Genomic DNA, 14,152 nt, shown 5'->3' with positions numbered 1-14,152 from the left:
CTCCCACCACACCACCACCACCATTCTTTTTGGCTTTTTAAATTCTGGTTCCCATTTTGGGTTTTACCTCCACTTTCCAAATTTTACAGAAGTGCGGGCCATTTGGGGAAGGATGCCTTACTGTGGTGAGCCTACCCACTTCAGAGTACTGGAACGGCTGCTGTGCTACGTACTCTGTCTTGGCAAGGTGGTATCCACAGGGAGAGCCTCCAGTCAGAGTGAGTGGCATCAGGGCAGCTGATCCGCAAAGAAACGAATTAAACTTAATGGTTGCCGTGCCAACATGACAATCTGAACATTCAAGAACAGTGATTTTAATGTGGAGGTTTACAATCCTGTGGCATTTCTGTATTTGACCATGTCCCAAAACAGGAGTCAAGTAAGAAGAAAAGGAAATGGACAGTTTGTCGAGTTCTTGGTTTGTTCACGAACTGATGGCGGATCTTTCACTACAATAAACCCACTGTTTTTTGTTGAAAATATTGAATGCCAGTTTGGGGAGGAAGCAGCAATACACACTATGAGAAGTGGATCTTTGCTGATCAAAACATTGCATGCCAACCAATCAGAGGCTTGTATCAAGATAGAAGATATACCAGTCAACATTTCTCCTCACAACAAGCTCATCAGAATTAAAGGCATTATCTTCCATTAGGATGTAACTCATGAGGAGCTGCGCACTAATCTAATGCATCATAAGATTCCATTTTGTTCAGCGCATCCAGAAGGGATCCAAGGATAGTAGAGTTGCTGTCGACGGCAACATTTTACCTGAGTGGGTTAAGGTCATGCTTTATTGGTGTGATGTCAAGCCTCCTCGTATGATGAGATAAAAGAAATTATTTAGGTAGTGGAGGGAGATGAAAATTTAATAGGCGTGGGTGACTAGAATTTGAGAGTAGGAAAAGGGAGAGAAGGAAACATGGTGGGTGAACATGGATTGGGGGAGAGAAATGAAAGAGGAAGCCGTCTGGTAGAATTTTGCACATACAATAACTTAATCATAGCTAACACTTGGTTCAAGAATCATAAAAGAAAGTTGTATACATGGAAGAACCCTGGAGATATTAGAAGGTATCAGGTAGATAATATAATGGTAAGACAGAGATTTAGGAACCAGGTTTTAAGTTGTAAAACATTTCCAGGGGCAGATGTGGACTCTGACCACAATCTATTGGTTATGAACTGTAGATTAAAACTGAAGAAACTGCAAAAAGGTGAGAATTTAAGGAGATGGGACTTGGATAAATAAACCAGAGGTTGTACAGAGTTTCAGGGAGAGCATAAGGGAACAATTGACAAAAATGGGGGAAAGAAATACAGTAGAAGAAGAATGGGTAGCTCTGAGGAATGAAGTAGTGAAGGCAGCAGAGGATCAAGTAGGTAAAAAGACAAGGGCTAGTAGAAATCCTTGGGTAACAGAAGAAATATTGAATTTAATTGATGAAAGGAGAAAATATAAAAACGCAGTAAATTAAGCAGGCAAAAGGGAATACAAACATCTCAAAAATGAGATCGACAGGAGTGCAAAATGGCTAAGCAGGGATGGCTAGAGGACAAATGTAAGGATGTTGAGGCTTATCTCACTAGGGGTAAGATAGATACTGCCTACAGGAAAATTAAAGAAACCTTTGGAGAAAAGAGAGCCACTAACCTTTGGAGAAAAGAGAGCCACTTGTATGAATATCAAGAGCTCAGATGGAAACCCAGTTCTAAGCAAAGAAGGGAAAGCAGAAAGGTGGAAGGACTATATAGAGGGTCTATACAAGGGCGATGTACTTGAGGACAATATTATGGAAATGGAAGAGGATGTAGATGAAATGGGAGATACGATACTGCGTGAAGAGTTCGACAGAGCACTGAAAGACCTGAGTCGAAAAGAGGCCCCGGTAGTAGACAACATTCCATTGGAACTACTGACGTCCTTGGGAGAGCCAGTCCTGACAAAACTCTACCATCTGGTGAGCAAGATGTATGAGACAGGCGAAGTACCCTCAGACTTCAAGAATAATATAATAATTCCAATCCCAACGAAAGCAGGTGTTGACAGATGTGAAAATTACCGAACTATCAGTTTAATAAGTCACAGCTGCAAAATACTAACATGAATTCTTTACAGACGAATGGAAAAACTGGCAGAAGCCGACCTCGGCGAAGATCAGTTTGGATTCCACAGAAATGTTGGAACACGTGAGGCAATACTGACCCTATGGCTTATGTTAAAAAATAGATTAAGGAAAGGCAAACCTACATTTCTAGCATTTGTAGAATTAGAGAAAGCTTTTGACAATGTTGACTGGAATACTCTCTTTCAAATTCTAAAGGTGGCAGGGGTAAAATACAGTGAGCAAAAGGCTATTTACAATTTGTACAGAAAGCAGATGGCAGTTACAAGAGTCAAGGGGCATGAAAGGGAAGCAGTGGTTGGGAACGGAGTGAGACAGGGTTGTAGCCTCTCCCCAATGCTATTCAATCTGTATATTGAGCAAGCAGTGAAGGATACAAAAGAAAAATTAGGAGTAGGTATTAAAATCCATGGAGAAGAAATAAAACTTTGAAGTTCGTCAATGACGTTGTAATTCTGTCAGATACAGCAAAGGACTTGGAAGAGCAGTTAAACGGAATGGTCAGTGTCTTGAAAGGAGGATATAAGATGAACATCAACAAAAGCATAACGAGGGTCATGGAATGTAGTCGAATTAAGTCGGGTGATGCTGAGGGAGTTAGATTAGGAAATGAGACACTTAAAGTAGTAAAGGAGTTTTTCTATTTGGGGAGCAAAATAACTGATGATGGTCGAAGTAGAGAGGATATAAAATGTAGACTGGCAATGGCAAGGAAAGTGTTTCTGAAGAAGAGAAATTTGTTCACATCGAGTATAGATTTAAGTGTCAGGAAGAGTATTTGTATGGAATGTAGCCATGTATGGAAGTGAAACGTGGACAATAAATAGTTTGGACAAGAAGAGAATAGAAGCTTCCGAAATGTGGTGCTACAGAAGAATGCTGAAGATTAGATGGGTAGATCACGTAACTAATGAGGAGGTATTGAATAGGATTGGGGAGAAGAGAAGTTTGTGGCACAACTTGACTAGAAGAAGGGATCGGTTGTTAGGACATGTTCTGAGGCATCAGGGAATCGCCAATTTAGTACTGGAGGGCAGCGTGGAGGGTAAGAATCGTAGAGGGAGACCAAGAGATGAATACACTAAGCAGATTCAGAAGGATGTAGGTTGCAGTAAGTACTGGGAGATGAATAAGCTTGCACAGGATATAGTAGCATGGAGAGCTACATCAAACCAGTCTCAGGACTGAAGACGACAACAACAACAAAGGTGAAATCAAGTACTGGAAATCTGACTGCCTTTTCTTCGTGGTACACTGAATCCAGACAGAATCTGTTTATTGCGACTGTATTTCAGGATTTGATGAGATTTAACCTGGTATCCAGGACAATCGTGTGTGACATAGAGGTTAAAGAACTAAGAAATGAAATCTAAAACAGCTATTTGGAAACAGAGTAAGCTTCTGCTAACAGGGAAGCCAAATACAAAAAGAATGAAAATAGTGATGAGTGAATGAGTAATTACTCACAGGTAAATATTGATAAAATGAGTAGTGCATTGAATGGATGTAAAAAGTGTTAAAATTCCATTAATGTGGAGGTCTCACACACAAAAATGTCTTATGTATTTACTACTTTAAACCAAAATTATGGGAAAAAAAGCCTTACTCTTCTATGGGCTAACTTATCTGTCCAGAGTAATAGAAATATTGAGTCATTGAGAGGTACTTGAAAAAAGTGAAAACTTCACTAGCTTTCGAATACATGCCTTTTCGAGCTAAAGCATGCATGTGCTCGCTAGCTCTCTCTCTCTCTCTCTCTCTCTCTCTCTCTCTCTCTCTCTCTCTCTCTCTCTCTCTCTCTCTCTCTCACACACACACACACATACACACACACACACACACACACACACACACACACACACACAGGAGTGGGGGGGGGGGGGGCGGCAATACACCCGCATTGTGCTGGCTCAATCTACAGTGCTCGGATTACAGTTCTATGGGTAGAGTGTGGTGAGAGTGAGGTGGTGGAGGCAGGACTGGCTGGCGAAGGTCTGCTGACAGCTTGCAGGGGGTAGCGTAGTGTACAGAAACCAAAGGAGGTGGATTAGGGGAAAAAAATTGTGTACTCAAAAATTTTTGTACAGTTGTGTCAAGAACATACTAAAAATCCTGGCCATGGAAGGGGGGGATGTTGTTTAAAGGTCACATATTTGTTTTTCTTGGATGACTGTAAAGCCACTGCTTCTGCCAAAAATTTTCAAAAATTTTTCCCAGAATGAAATTAAGGTATATTAAATTCCTACAAAAAAATCCTTTTAATTTTTTCTCTAAACCTAATAGTTTCCACAATGCAGGGGATGGAAAAATCACAGATTATTAAAAATGTGATTTTGATGGTATAAAATTAATGTTTATTGTCAAGTGAAGTGGGTTAAGAACAATTATTAAATGAGTATAGCACATTTAAATGCAGTAGAATTGTATTAGGGATATGTAATAAGTGTATCCACTCGATACAGCCTGGTCTACAAGTGTCAGCAATTCATGAGTGAAAGAGATTTATGCAGTCTACCAGGAACACAATTAATGGTGAGAGAAATGTGTAACTTTCTGGTCATCCATTAATGTGCATACAACACAGTGACACGGCATTACAATAAGCTGCCAACAATAGGCAGCAGTGAGGTGCCACATTTACCAGTCAAATATCTTTCCCACCAACACTACATGTTTATATAGTGAAGTTAATTTTAGTTTATTGAGTACTTATTTGCAGTTATCAAGTGAACTTTGGTAAAATACGTTGCCATAAAGAATGACAGAGAAGTGCTTAATTTAGAAGTGTGATGCCAGTTGCTATGTAGTGTTGTTGGGAAAGAACCTGGATTGGTAAATGTGGCACTTGTCTACCGTTGACAGTGTACTGGAAGCCGTGAAACCCTGTTGTAGGCATTTGGTCATGAATTAATGAAGGAACTAAAAGATCAAAAGATTGGTGTGAATATGTATGATGGTATGTTCAAGTTTGCAGAAGTAATTTGCTGTAATGCATTGCTTGACTTCCACTGAAATGTCTGAAGTCCCATAATACTGGAGCATGCTGCTATTGGAGAGGGAGCCGGTTTAAGCCTCTTCAGATGCTGGCGTAGCTGAGGCGGTGGTGAAGCATTAGGTAAAACTTTTGTTGTGAGAAGTAATCCAATCATTGATAGTGAACACAACAAATGTGACATTGTCGAACACACATTGGTAACGTGTTATACTTGGGCAGGCTCTTAAGTGTTGTACACAGCTCACAGATCAAGCTGTTGAGCATTTTTACAGAATAATGCAAGCCAGTACTTGCTCAAGAAACTAAAAATAACTGCACTATACTCACGAGCTCAGTGAAGTTATTTTGTCTACTCGTGTAAGAGCACTGGACATGAAATCTTGGGGAGGTATAGTCGATCTGCAGACTGAGAAGCGAGCAGTGCTAGTCTTAGGGCAAATTGCCTTTTCCAGAAGATGCTAAACTTACTGTACTGGATGATCAAGAATGAATTTCCGTTCTAACAGTTTGCAACAGTGTGCAGAAATTTACGTAGCTCTGTCCATATGTGTTTCTTGCATTACTGTTATTAGTAACCCATATCTGTATTCCATTTAGTATTAACGCACTTTTCAGAAAATAACACCCCAACGCATGTGCGAGTACTGCATAAGATGCGCTGTGAGAAAAGTGAAACATCCTGTAATTATTTCTTATGGCGAGGTGGGGTAAAGAGAGTGGTGAGTTGCTTGTTCACTCGTCTTTTTGCAGATCTATGAAGGCGGGAAATGCATGACACATTCAAGTGAACTACCTTCACTTACAGTTGTACCCTGTACCCACTTCCCACTTTTCTTCAACCTGTTATGCCCCCCAGAACACAATTTATTCCTTAACATGGGTCTACTGGACCTAGATGTGGTACACACATTCAGTATTTATTGTTAATCCACATCATGTACAACTAACATTAATTTTACACCACTGACACTCTATTTGCAATAACCTGCGATTTTTTTCATCCCTGCAATTTGGAAAAAGGTCAATAGAATCTTTTTTGTAGAAATTTAATGCAGTTCAATGTTATACTTAGAAACATATTTTTGCTAGAAGCAGCACTGTAGAGTTATTCAGGAGAAATATAAAAATTTAAGTAGCCCACCTGCCGCCGCTGCCGCCTCCCCCCCCCCCCCCCCCCCCCCCCCCCCCAAATGCGCACGCGCACGCACACACACACACACACACACACACACACACACACACACACACAAAATCGGGAAGGTGATGATAGAGAGAGACACTAATATTACCTATAAACACATTAAAAGTAGACTAAAAATTTCACTTGTTGTGCTCAAAAACTACCTGCAAATTACATAAATACTTCTGTGGTATTAGAAATCTAGTGGTAAATTCATTCAGAAAGAAGTAATTTTGAGCCTGGCTCTGGCTAGTGGTATCTGTGTGTGTTGGGCTGTAAATGGGAATTCTTTATGTTGACACTGTCACAAGAAAAAATAGCTCCAATCAGTGAGCAGTTTGAGGTCTTTGGTGAGTTAGCAATAACTTAATCACAATTCTTCAGTTTTTGTTTTCTGGCCCTTTTGTGCAATGTTGAGTGCTGATATAATAAGGGAGAAGGCGTCCTCATCTGTAATTTAGCATCTTTTAAACTAAATAATGAAACACAAATTTAATTACTAATATTAGGCCATTATATACATATTCTCTCGTGCTTTCAGGACATTTGTTAACTGTGGTAGATGTGCTATGTTCTTATGTTTAATAATATTTAATTGCTCCCCTATTTTATAAGCAGTTTACAATTATCATTCAAATTAAGATAGTGATTAACTGTTATGTACCAAGCAGCAGCAAGTGTAGAAACTAAATAGTTATGCCTACTTCTATTTTTATTTTGAAAATATTTTCCTTTCAGTTTTGTTATTATGTAGTATCTAATTTGGGTTTCAGGAACACCAGACACAGCTTTTGAATACTACTTTCCAGACCTTAATTTTAATTGGCCACGAACTGTGCTCTGTTCTCATCAACAGTCTAATCAACAGGTAAAGTTCATTCTTAATCTAAAAAGTGACTTGTCCTGCTGTGTTTGTCTACATGTGATTGAATACTTTTTCAGTAAAAATCACTGAAATTACCTTCATTTCATTTATGGTTATGATAAACCTCAGACAATTACAGCTTTTACTAATTGTTCTTGCGAATACACATTTTTACTGATTTTAAATTATGTTTTCAGCTATCTGAACGACAATGCATCAATTGATGCCATTAGCGGAAGGTTAAGGGATATTTGTCCCCATCTCTATCGCAATGAAGATGCTGCATGTGCCAGAGTAAGTGCATATGAGTAATTATAGAACTTTCCAGCAAATTCACCAACATTAAAATTAAAATAAAAATATAATCACGTATTTGTTTCACAAATGTTCTTCAAATAATACCAAAAATTAATAATGTTATAGCTGTTGAATCAAGAACAGTTTAATACTAGCAATACAATAGCTGTATCCCTTACCTTTGGTATAGTTTTTAATGCAAAGGAACAGTTAATCCTAACCGTACATCCTGTACAGTCAGCATAACAAATCTGATGGCTTTTGAATTTTGGAAGTAAGAGCAATAGCGCTGAATAGTTCCTCTCAGCAGTTACTACTATTTGTGGAATATACACTGAAGTGAGAGAAGTCATGGGACAGCAATATCCACATACACAGATAGTGGTAGTATCGCGCACACAAGGCACAAAAGGGCAGTGCATTGGCAGAGCTGTCATTGGTACCCAGGTGATTCACGTGGAAAGGTTCCTGACATAATTATGGCTGCACGGCGGGTATTAAGATGGTTGATTTGGCGGAGGAGACCAAACAGCAAGGTCATCGGCCCCGGGTATTAAGATTCTGAAGGTGGGATGGTAGTCGGAGCTAGACACATGGGACATTCCATTTAAGAAATGCTTAGAATATTCAATATTCTGAGAGATCCACAGTGTCAAGAGTGGACCAAGAATACCAAACTCCAGGCATTACCTCTAACTACAGACAATGTAGTGGTTGACAACTTTCACTTACTGACTGAGAGCTGCAGCACTTGTGTAAAGTTGTCAGTGCTAACAGACAAGCAACACTACATGGAAATTACAGCAGAAAATAAGTGGAATGTACAACAAATGTATCGGTTATGACAGAGCTGTGAAATACGGTGTCAATGTGCCATGGCAGCAGGTGACCGATGCAAGTGCCTTTGCTAACAGCACGATGTCGCCTGCAGCACTTCTCCTGGGCTCGTGGTCATATTGGTTGGACGCTAGATGACTGAAAAACAGTGGCCTGGTCAGATGACACAAGATTTCTGCCATTAAGAGCTGATAGTAGGGTTAGAGTATGCTGCGGATCCCACAAAGCAATGGACCCAAATTGTCAACAAGGCACGGTGTAAGCTTGTGATGACACCATAATGGTGTGGGCTGTGCTTACATGGAATAGATTGGATCCTCTCATCCAACTGAACCGATCATTAACTGGAAATGGTTACACCCTGCTACTTGAAGACCATTTTGCAGAAAACAAAAATGGAATTATTACGGATGACAATGGCTATGTCATGTGCCATAATTGTTCGCGATTGGTTTGAAGAACGTTCTGGACAATTCGAGCGAATGATTTGGCCACCCAGATCACCTGACATGAATCCCATCAAACATTTATGGGACGTGCTCAAGAGGTGCATTTGTGCACAAAATCATGCACTGACAACACTTGTGCAATTATGGGATAGCTATAGAGGCAGCATGGCTCAATATTTCTGCAGGGGACTTCCAGTGACTTGTTGCGTCCCTGCCACATTGAATTCTGCACTATGCCAGTCAAAAGGAGGTCCAACATGATATTAGGAGGTATCTCCTGACTTATGTCACCTCAGTGCAGGTGACAATATTAGTCTTGAGGAGTGCTGACACCAGGATAGAATAAAATGCTAAGTGCACTTCGTGTTTCAGTATTTTGTCAAATTCTTCTTTACTGACAGTAGGATACCTTGATAGACATTGAGGGGATATAATATTGTCAGAAAGATTGACATTGTTGATTCTATAACTAAACTACAGAAAAATTAGAAAGGGGCACAGGACAGAAAATCATGCTGTGGTATGTGTCTGTTCTTCTATGAAAATGCCAGATACTACTTCAGCAACATGGGAAAGGGACAGATGAATTTGACAGTTTAGCAGCATTTGATATAACCAGCTCTTGATTTTTGCATTCTTAAGGTGTATAAGATTTGTCAGATTTACAGTAACAGTTTGGTTTTCGTAAGTTATGGAAGGTGAGAAAAGGGGCAATCATTTGGGTGAAGTGGTCAAGTGTGTTATTACCACATAATCTTGCACAAAACTGCCATATGCAAACTATCATGTGATATCTGTACGTGAGGTATCACTTAATGAGATTTTCACTCTGCAGCGGAGTGTGCGCTGACATGAAACTTCCTGGCAGATTAAAACTGTGTGCCGGACTGAGACTCGAACTCGGGACCTTTGCCTTTCGTGGGCAAGTGCTCTACCAACTAAGGTACCCAAGCACGACTCGTGCCCCGTCCTCACAGCTTCACTTCTGCCAGTACCTCATCTCCTACCTTCCAAACTTTACAGCTCAGTTGGTAGAGCACTTGCCCGCGAAAGGCAAAGGTCCCGAGTTCAAGTCTCGGTCCGGCACACAGTTTTAATCTGCCAGGAAGTTTCATATCAGCACTCACTCCGCTGCAGAGTGAAAATCTCATTCTGGAAACATCCCCCAGTCTGTGGCTAAGCCATGTCTCCGCAGTATCCTTTCTTTCAAGAGTGCTAGTTCCGCAAGTTTCGCAGGAGAGCTTCTGTATTCATATATCTGTTGCAGATGTAGAATAGATTGCTTCTTCATCTGAAAGCATATTTGTTCACTATCTCTTTTTAAACCAATGTATATATTCTGATAGGATTTTCAACACAATATAGTGCAGTTATTCCGTAGATTTTAAGGCCCACTCTTGTGTTTTTTTCATGGAGAAGTAGAAGTCTCCTTCGATGAGCTGCTTTGAAATGCAACAAATCTTACTCTACTAAGAGTGTTCAAAAATGTAATAGACCCTTTATAATTTTGCCTGTTGTGTTAGGCCAGTTTTTGTCATTGAATTGGGAAACATCTGAAAAGTATCTGTAAAATGTTAGCCATATCAGATACTTACTCTTGTCAGCTGTTGAGAAGGTTAAATATGTTTTGATAGCATTGGTGAGTATTTGTTTGAGAATCTATATTAAAATTTGCTGTAAGAATGGAATAAAGTATATCAAAGTTCTGTAAATGTTAAATATTGCGTTTGGGAAGTCTACTATGAGTAAAAAAAGTGTGATAAGTATTTCAAAGGAGGTCATGAAATTGGAAGATGACCAGCACCCTGGATGTCCCAGCACATCAACTGATGAAACAGCAGAGAAAGTGAAAGAAGTTACTGTCAGTGATTGTTGAATCACAGTCGGAGAAGTCATCAATGATGTTGGCATATCAGATGGCTTATTCCATGAAATAGTTCAGATTTTTTTGAGTAAATTTTTTCGAAAATTACTGGATTTCGGAAAAAAATTGTAACCAATGCAGGTTGTCCAGGGTGAAGTCAAAAACAATGCAGAACTACTGAGGCGAGTCATAACAGTGATAAAACACGGATTTACTGATGTGAATTTTAAAGTAAGGCTCAGTTGTCCTAGTAGAATTGCTCTGAACTGCCTAGACTGAAAAAAAAATTTAGTAAGTGCAGTCAGATGAGAAGGTTATGCTCACTGTGTTCTTAGATTTTAATGGCATAGTGCACTATGAGTCCTTGCCACAAGGTGAAATGATCAATAAAGAGTACCACTTAAAATTTTAATGATGTTTGAGTGAAGCAATCTGAAAATAAGTAAGTCCAGACCTGTGGTGGAATGGTTAAAGGTTTTCGCACTCCGATAATGCTCCTGCTTGCACTTTGTTGCTTGGTCATGAAATTTTGGCCAAAAGCAATACTGTAATGATTATCCTGGCTTCAATATCTGCCCCTTGTTAGTTTTTTATGTTCCCAGAAATAAAGAAAAACTTGAAGGACAATTGTTTTACAAAAATAGGTGAGATTACAAATCCATTGCTGAGAGAACTAAAAGCTATCCTAAGGATGAGAGTTCCGGAATTTATTTCATAAATTGGAAAGAAGTACTATCGTAAGGGTACTGTATGTGATGGGGAATGTTGTAAGTGGATAACATTGATATAGACTAATAAATAAAGCTCTTTCTGAAAAGCAAATTTCCCAGTGGCAGCACATAAGAATATAATTTGAGTGTTTACAAATTTTTAGATTCAGAAAAAGTTGAGTGTGTGAAATTAATAGCATTTGCTGTATAACAGTTACGCATATCAACAAGTTTTTACAACTACAGCCACTACCAATAATAATAATAGAAACAGTATTATTATTATTACTATTACTATTTGCGTAACTTATCTGACGAAAGAAAAAGAAGAAAAAAATTTTTTTTCCTCTCTCTCTCTCTCTCTCTCTCTCTCTCTCTCTGTCTCTCAATAAAGTATAGCTGAGGGCAATAACAAAATAATTTGTAAGCCTTCGCAGCTCTCCATTTCACATTTTTGCATAAATGGGAGCTTTTGTGCTTTCCCATTTTTTTCGGGCAAATATGAAAGATCTCTAACAGATGGATTAGTTCACGCATTTACTTCCGGGCTCAAAATCAGATATTCTTATGCTGTACCCATACAACTACTTGTGCTAACTGTGCACTTCCTTATTAAATGTTCGCTTGTAGTCACAGTTATTTGATTTCGTTTCTGTCTCAATCAAAGGATCTGTTCTCGAAGGCCTTAGTTCCTTTGTGGCAAACTTTCATTGGTAATTTACTTTTCTGTTCCCAGAATGAGATTTTCACTCTGCAACGGAATGTGCACTGATAAGAAAATTCCTGGCAGATTAAAGCTGTGTGCAGGACCGGGACTCAAACTTGGGATATTTGCCTTTTGCGGGCAAGTGTACTACCAACTGAATTACATAAGCAGGACACATGACCTGTCCTCACAACTTAACTTTTCTGGTAGTATTTAAAACATATTCAACATAGTTCATGTTTACAGTTCACACAATAGCAAAGTCCTGCGTAGTAAACAACCACCTCAAAACACAAAGTGCCATTTGTGGAAATGATTAAACTCGAGTACTAATGTCTACCGCCATGGTCGTTTGACTAGAATACAAATGAGTCACTGAGAACCATAAGAGCCTAAAGTACACAGACGTTGATTCCACATTTAAGTGAACATCAGAGAAACCAGTGATACAGCTTTTCGTGAATTTTCATATATACAATGTGGGCCTACAGCACAGATAATGGTGACTCACAACTAGACGAACAGATTTCAGAAGCATAAATAAATGTTATAGTCTCACAATCATGTGCTTTAGGCCCTTCAGATTCTCACACGGGAAATTCCCTATCGTAACCCCCTCAGATTTAGTGGCAAGAGCTCCTGTCAAAAACTGAATACAGATCGAGCATGAAAACAGGAAGGACGTGTACCAAACTGTGAAGAAGGGAAGGAAAAAAAGGCAAATTAGAAACAGTGAATGGTCCAATCCAAGCTCAAGAAGTAAAATATTGAGCAGTGGCGAAGAGCCATGACGTCTTCGTTAAGCAAGAGCCATGACGTCTTCGTTAAGCAAGAGCCATGACGTCTTCGTTAAGCAAGAGCCATGACGTCTTCGTTAAGCAAGAGCCATGACGTCTTCGTTAAGCAAGAGCCATGACGTCTTCGTTAAGCAAGAGCCATGACGTCTTCGTTAAGCAAGAGCCATGACGTCTTCGTTAAGCAAGAGCCATGACGTCTTCGTTAAGCAAGAGCCATGACGTCTTCGTTAAGCAAGAGCCATGACGTCTTCGTTAAGCAAGAGCCATGACTGTCTTCGTTAAGCAAGAGCCATGACTGTCTTCGTTAAGCAAGAGCCATGACTGTCTTCGTTAAGCAAGAGCCATGACGTCTTCGTTAAGCAAGAGCCATGACTGTCTTCGTTAAGCGATGACAGTTCCATCGTGTCCCCCTACACACACACACACACACACACACACACACACACACACACACACACAATTACGAGCTGTCCATCACATTGAAGTACCTATTTGTTGCATTAAAATTTATGTTTTTTGTCCTGGTGTAACGTCAGTCTGCAACAGCGGGGTGTAAGGAAGAGACCTATAATGAAAGTAAATTCTGCACAACAACTCATTTAATAGCCAAAATGAAGTGGCTTTCAAATGGGAACTGCAAAAGTTTGGTGACAAAGTGACCAGTCAACTGAATCCTCCACCAGAAAACACATCTGGTGTCATACAAGGCATCAGTGACAGCACGTGTCTCATATGAATTTAATCAACGCACGTAACTTGTACACCTGGTGAGTGAGTGAGATATGCCTTCTCGCCCGATTCAGGTGTTAATGTGAATGTGATCACTCCCAAAGAAATGATAAAAACATAACAGTTTGTCACATAAGCTGCAACAAATGAACTCAACAGTTTTCCCTGTGCTCCGACAAAACATGTTTCCAACGTTAATGAAGTTGCATTTGGTTTGGAAGTTTTGACTCTTGAAGTCCTATGTTGTAACATTGTTCATGCCCGTTTATTTGTTGTTTTCATTTCTGTGAGATGTCTATGTAGTATCTCACCTGCTCTCACTATTCATCACATTTATCGGCAAAGTAATGTTTTCTTACCACGTGACTCATATTCTGTGAGTGATGTATAATATGACAGTTGCCAAGGCTAAAGAAAGAGAACAAACAGTTCAGTGACTAGACAGACAGTTCATAATCTTGTGGAAAAAAATTAAAGTAAGAAAAACTGGCACGAGGGAGTTTTGGACACTTGTTAATGAATCTAGCAGTATTTGATGCAATCACAGTTCAGAATACCCGTCACCTAAAACTACCGCATTAATAGTGTCTACATTAA

General features: G+C 39.5%; 1 protein-coding gene across 2 annotated transcripts in view; it reads left to right on the top strand.

The window, feature by feature from the left end:
* Positions 1-14,152, top strand: part of LOC124612410 (nuclear pore complex protein Nup155) — a 254,444-nt gene that overhangs the window by 140,013 nt on the left and 100,279 nt on the right. For both annotated transcript variants that reach the window (XM_047140603.1, XM_047140605.1), the window contains 2 exons: positions 7,075-7,169; positions 7,364-7,460. In XM_047140603.1, the coding sequence (XP_046996559.1) occupies positions 7,075-7,169; positions 7,364-7,460 (192 nt within the window). The remainder of the gene's footprint in view (positions 1-7,074; positions 7,170-7,363; positions 7,461-14,152) is intronic.

This window comes from Schistocerca americana, chromosome 4 (assembly GCF_021461395.2).
Source record: "Schistocerca americana isolate TAMUIC-IGC-003095 chromosome 4, iqSchAmer2.1, whole genome shotgun sequence".
NCBI classification, from domain to species: Eukaryota; Metazoa; Arthropoda; class Insecta; order Orthoptera; family Acrididae; genus Schistocerca; species Schistocerca americana.
Note: the sequence above shows the minus strand (reverse complement) of the source record. Positions and strands in the feature narration are given on the sequence as shown.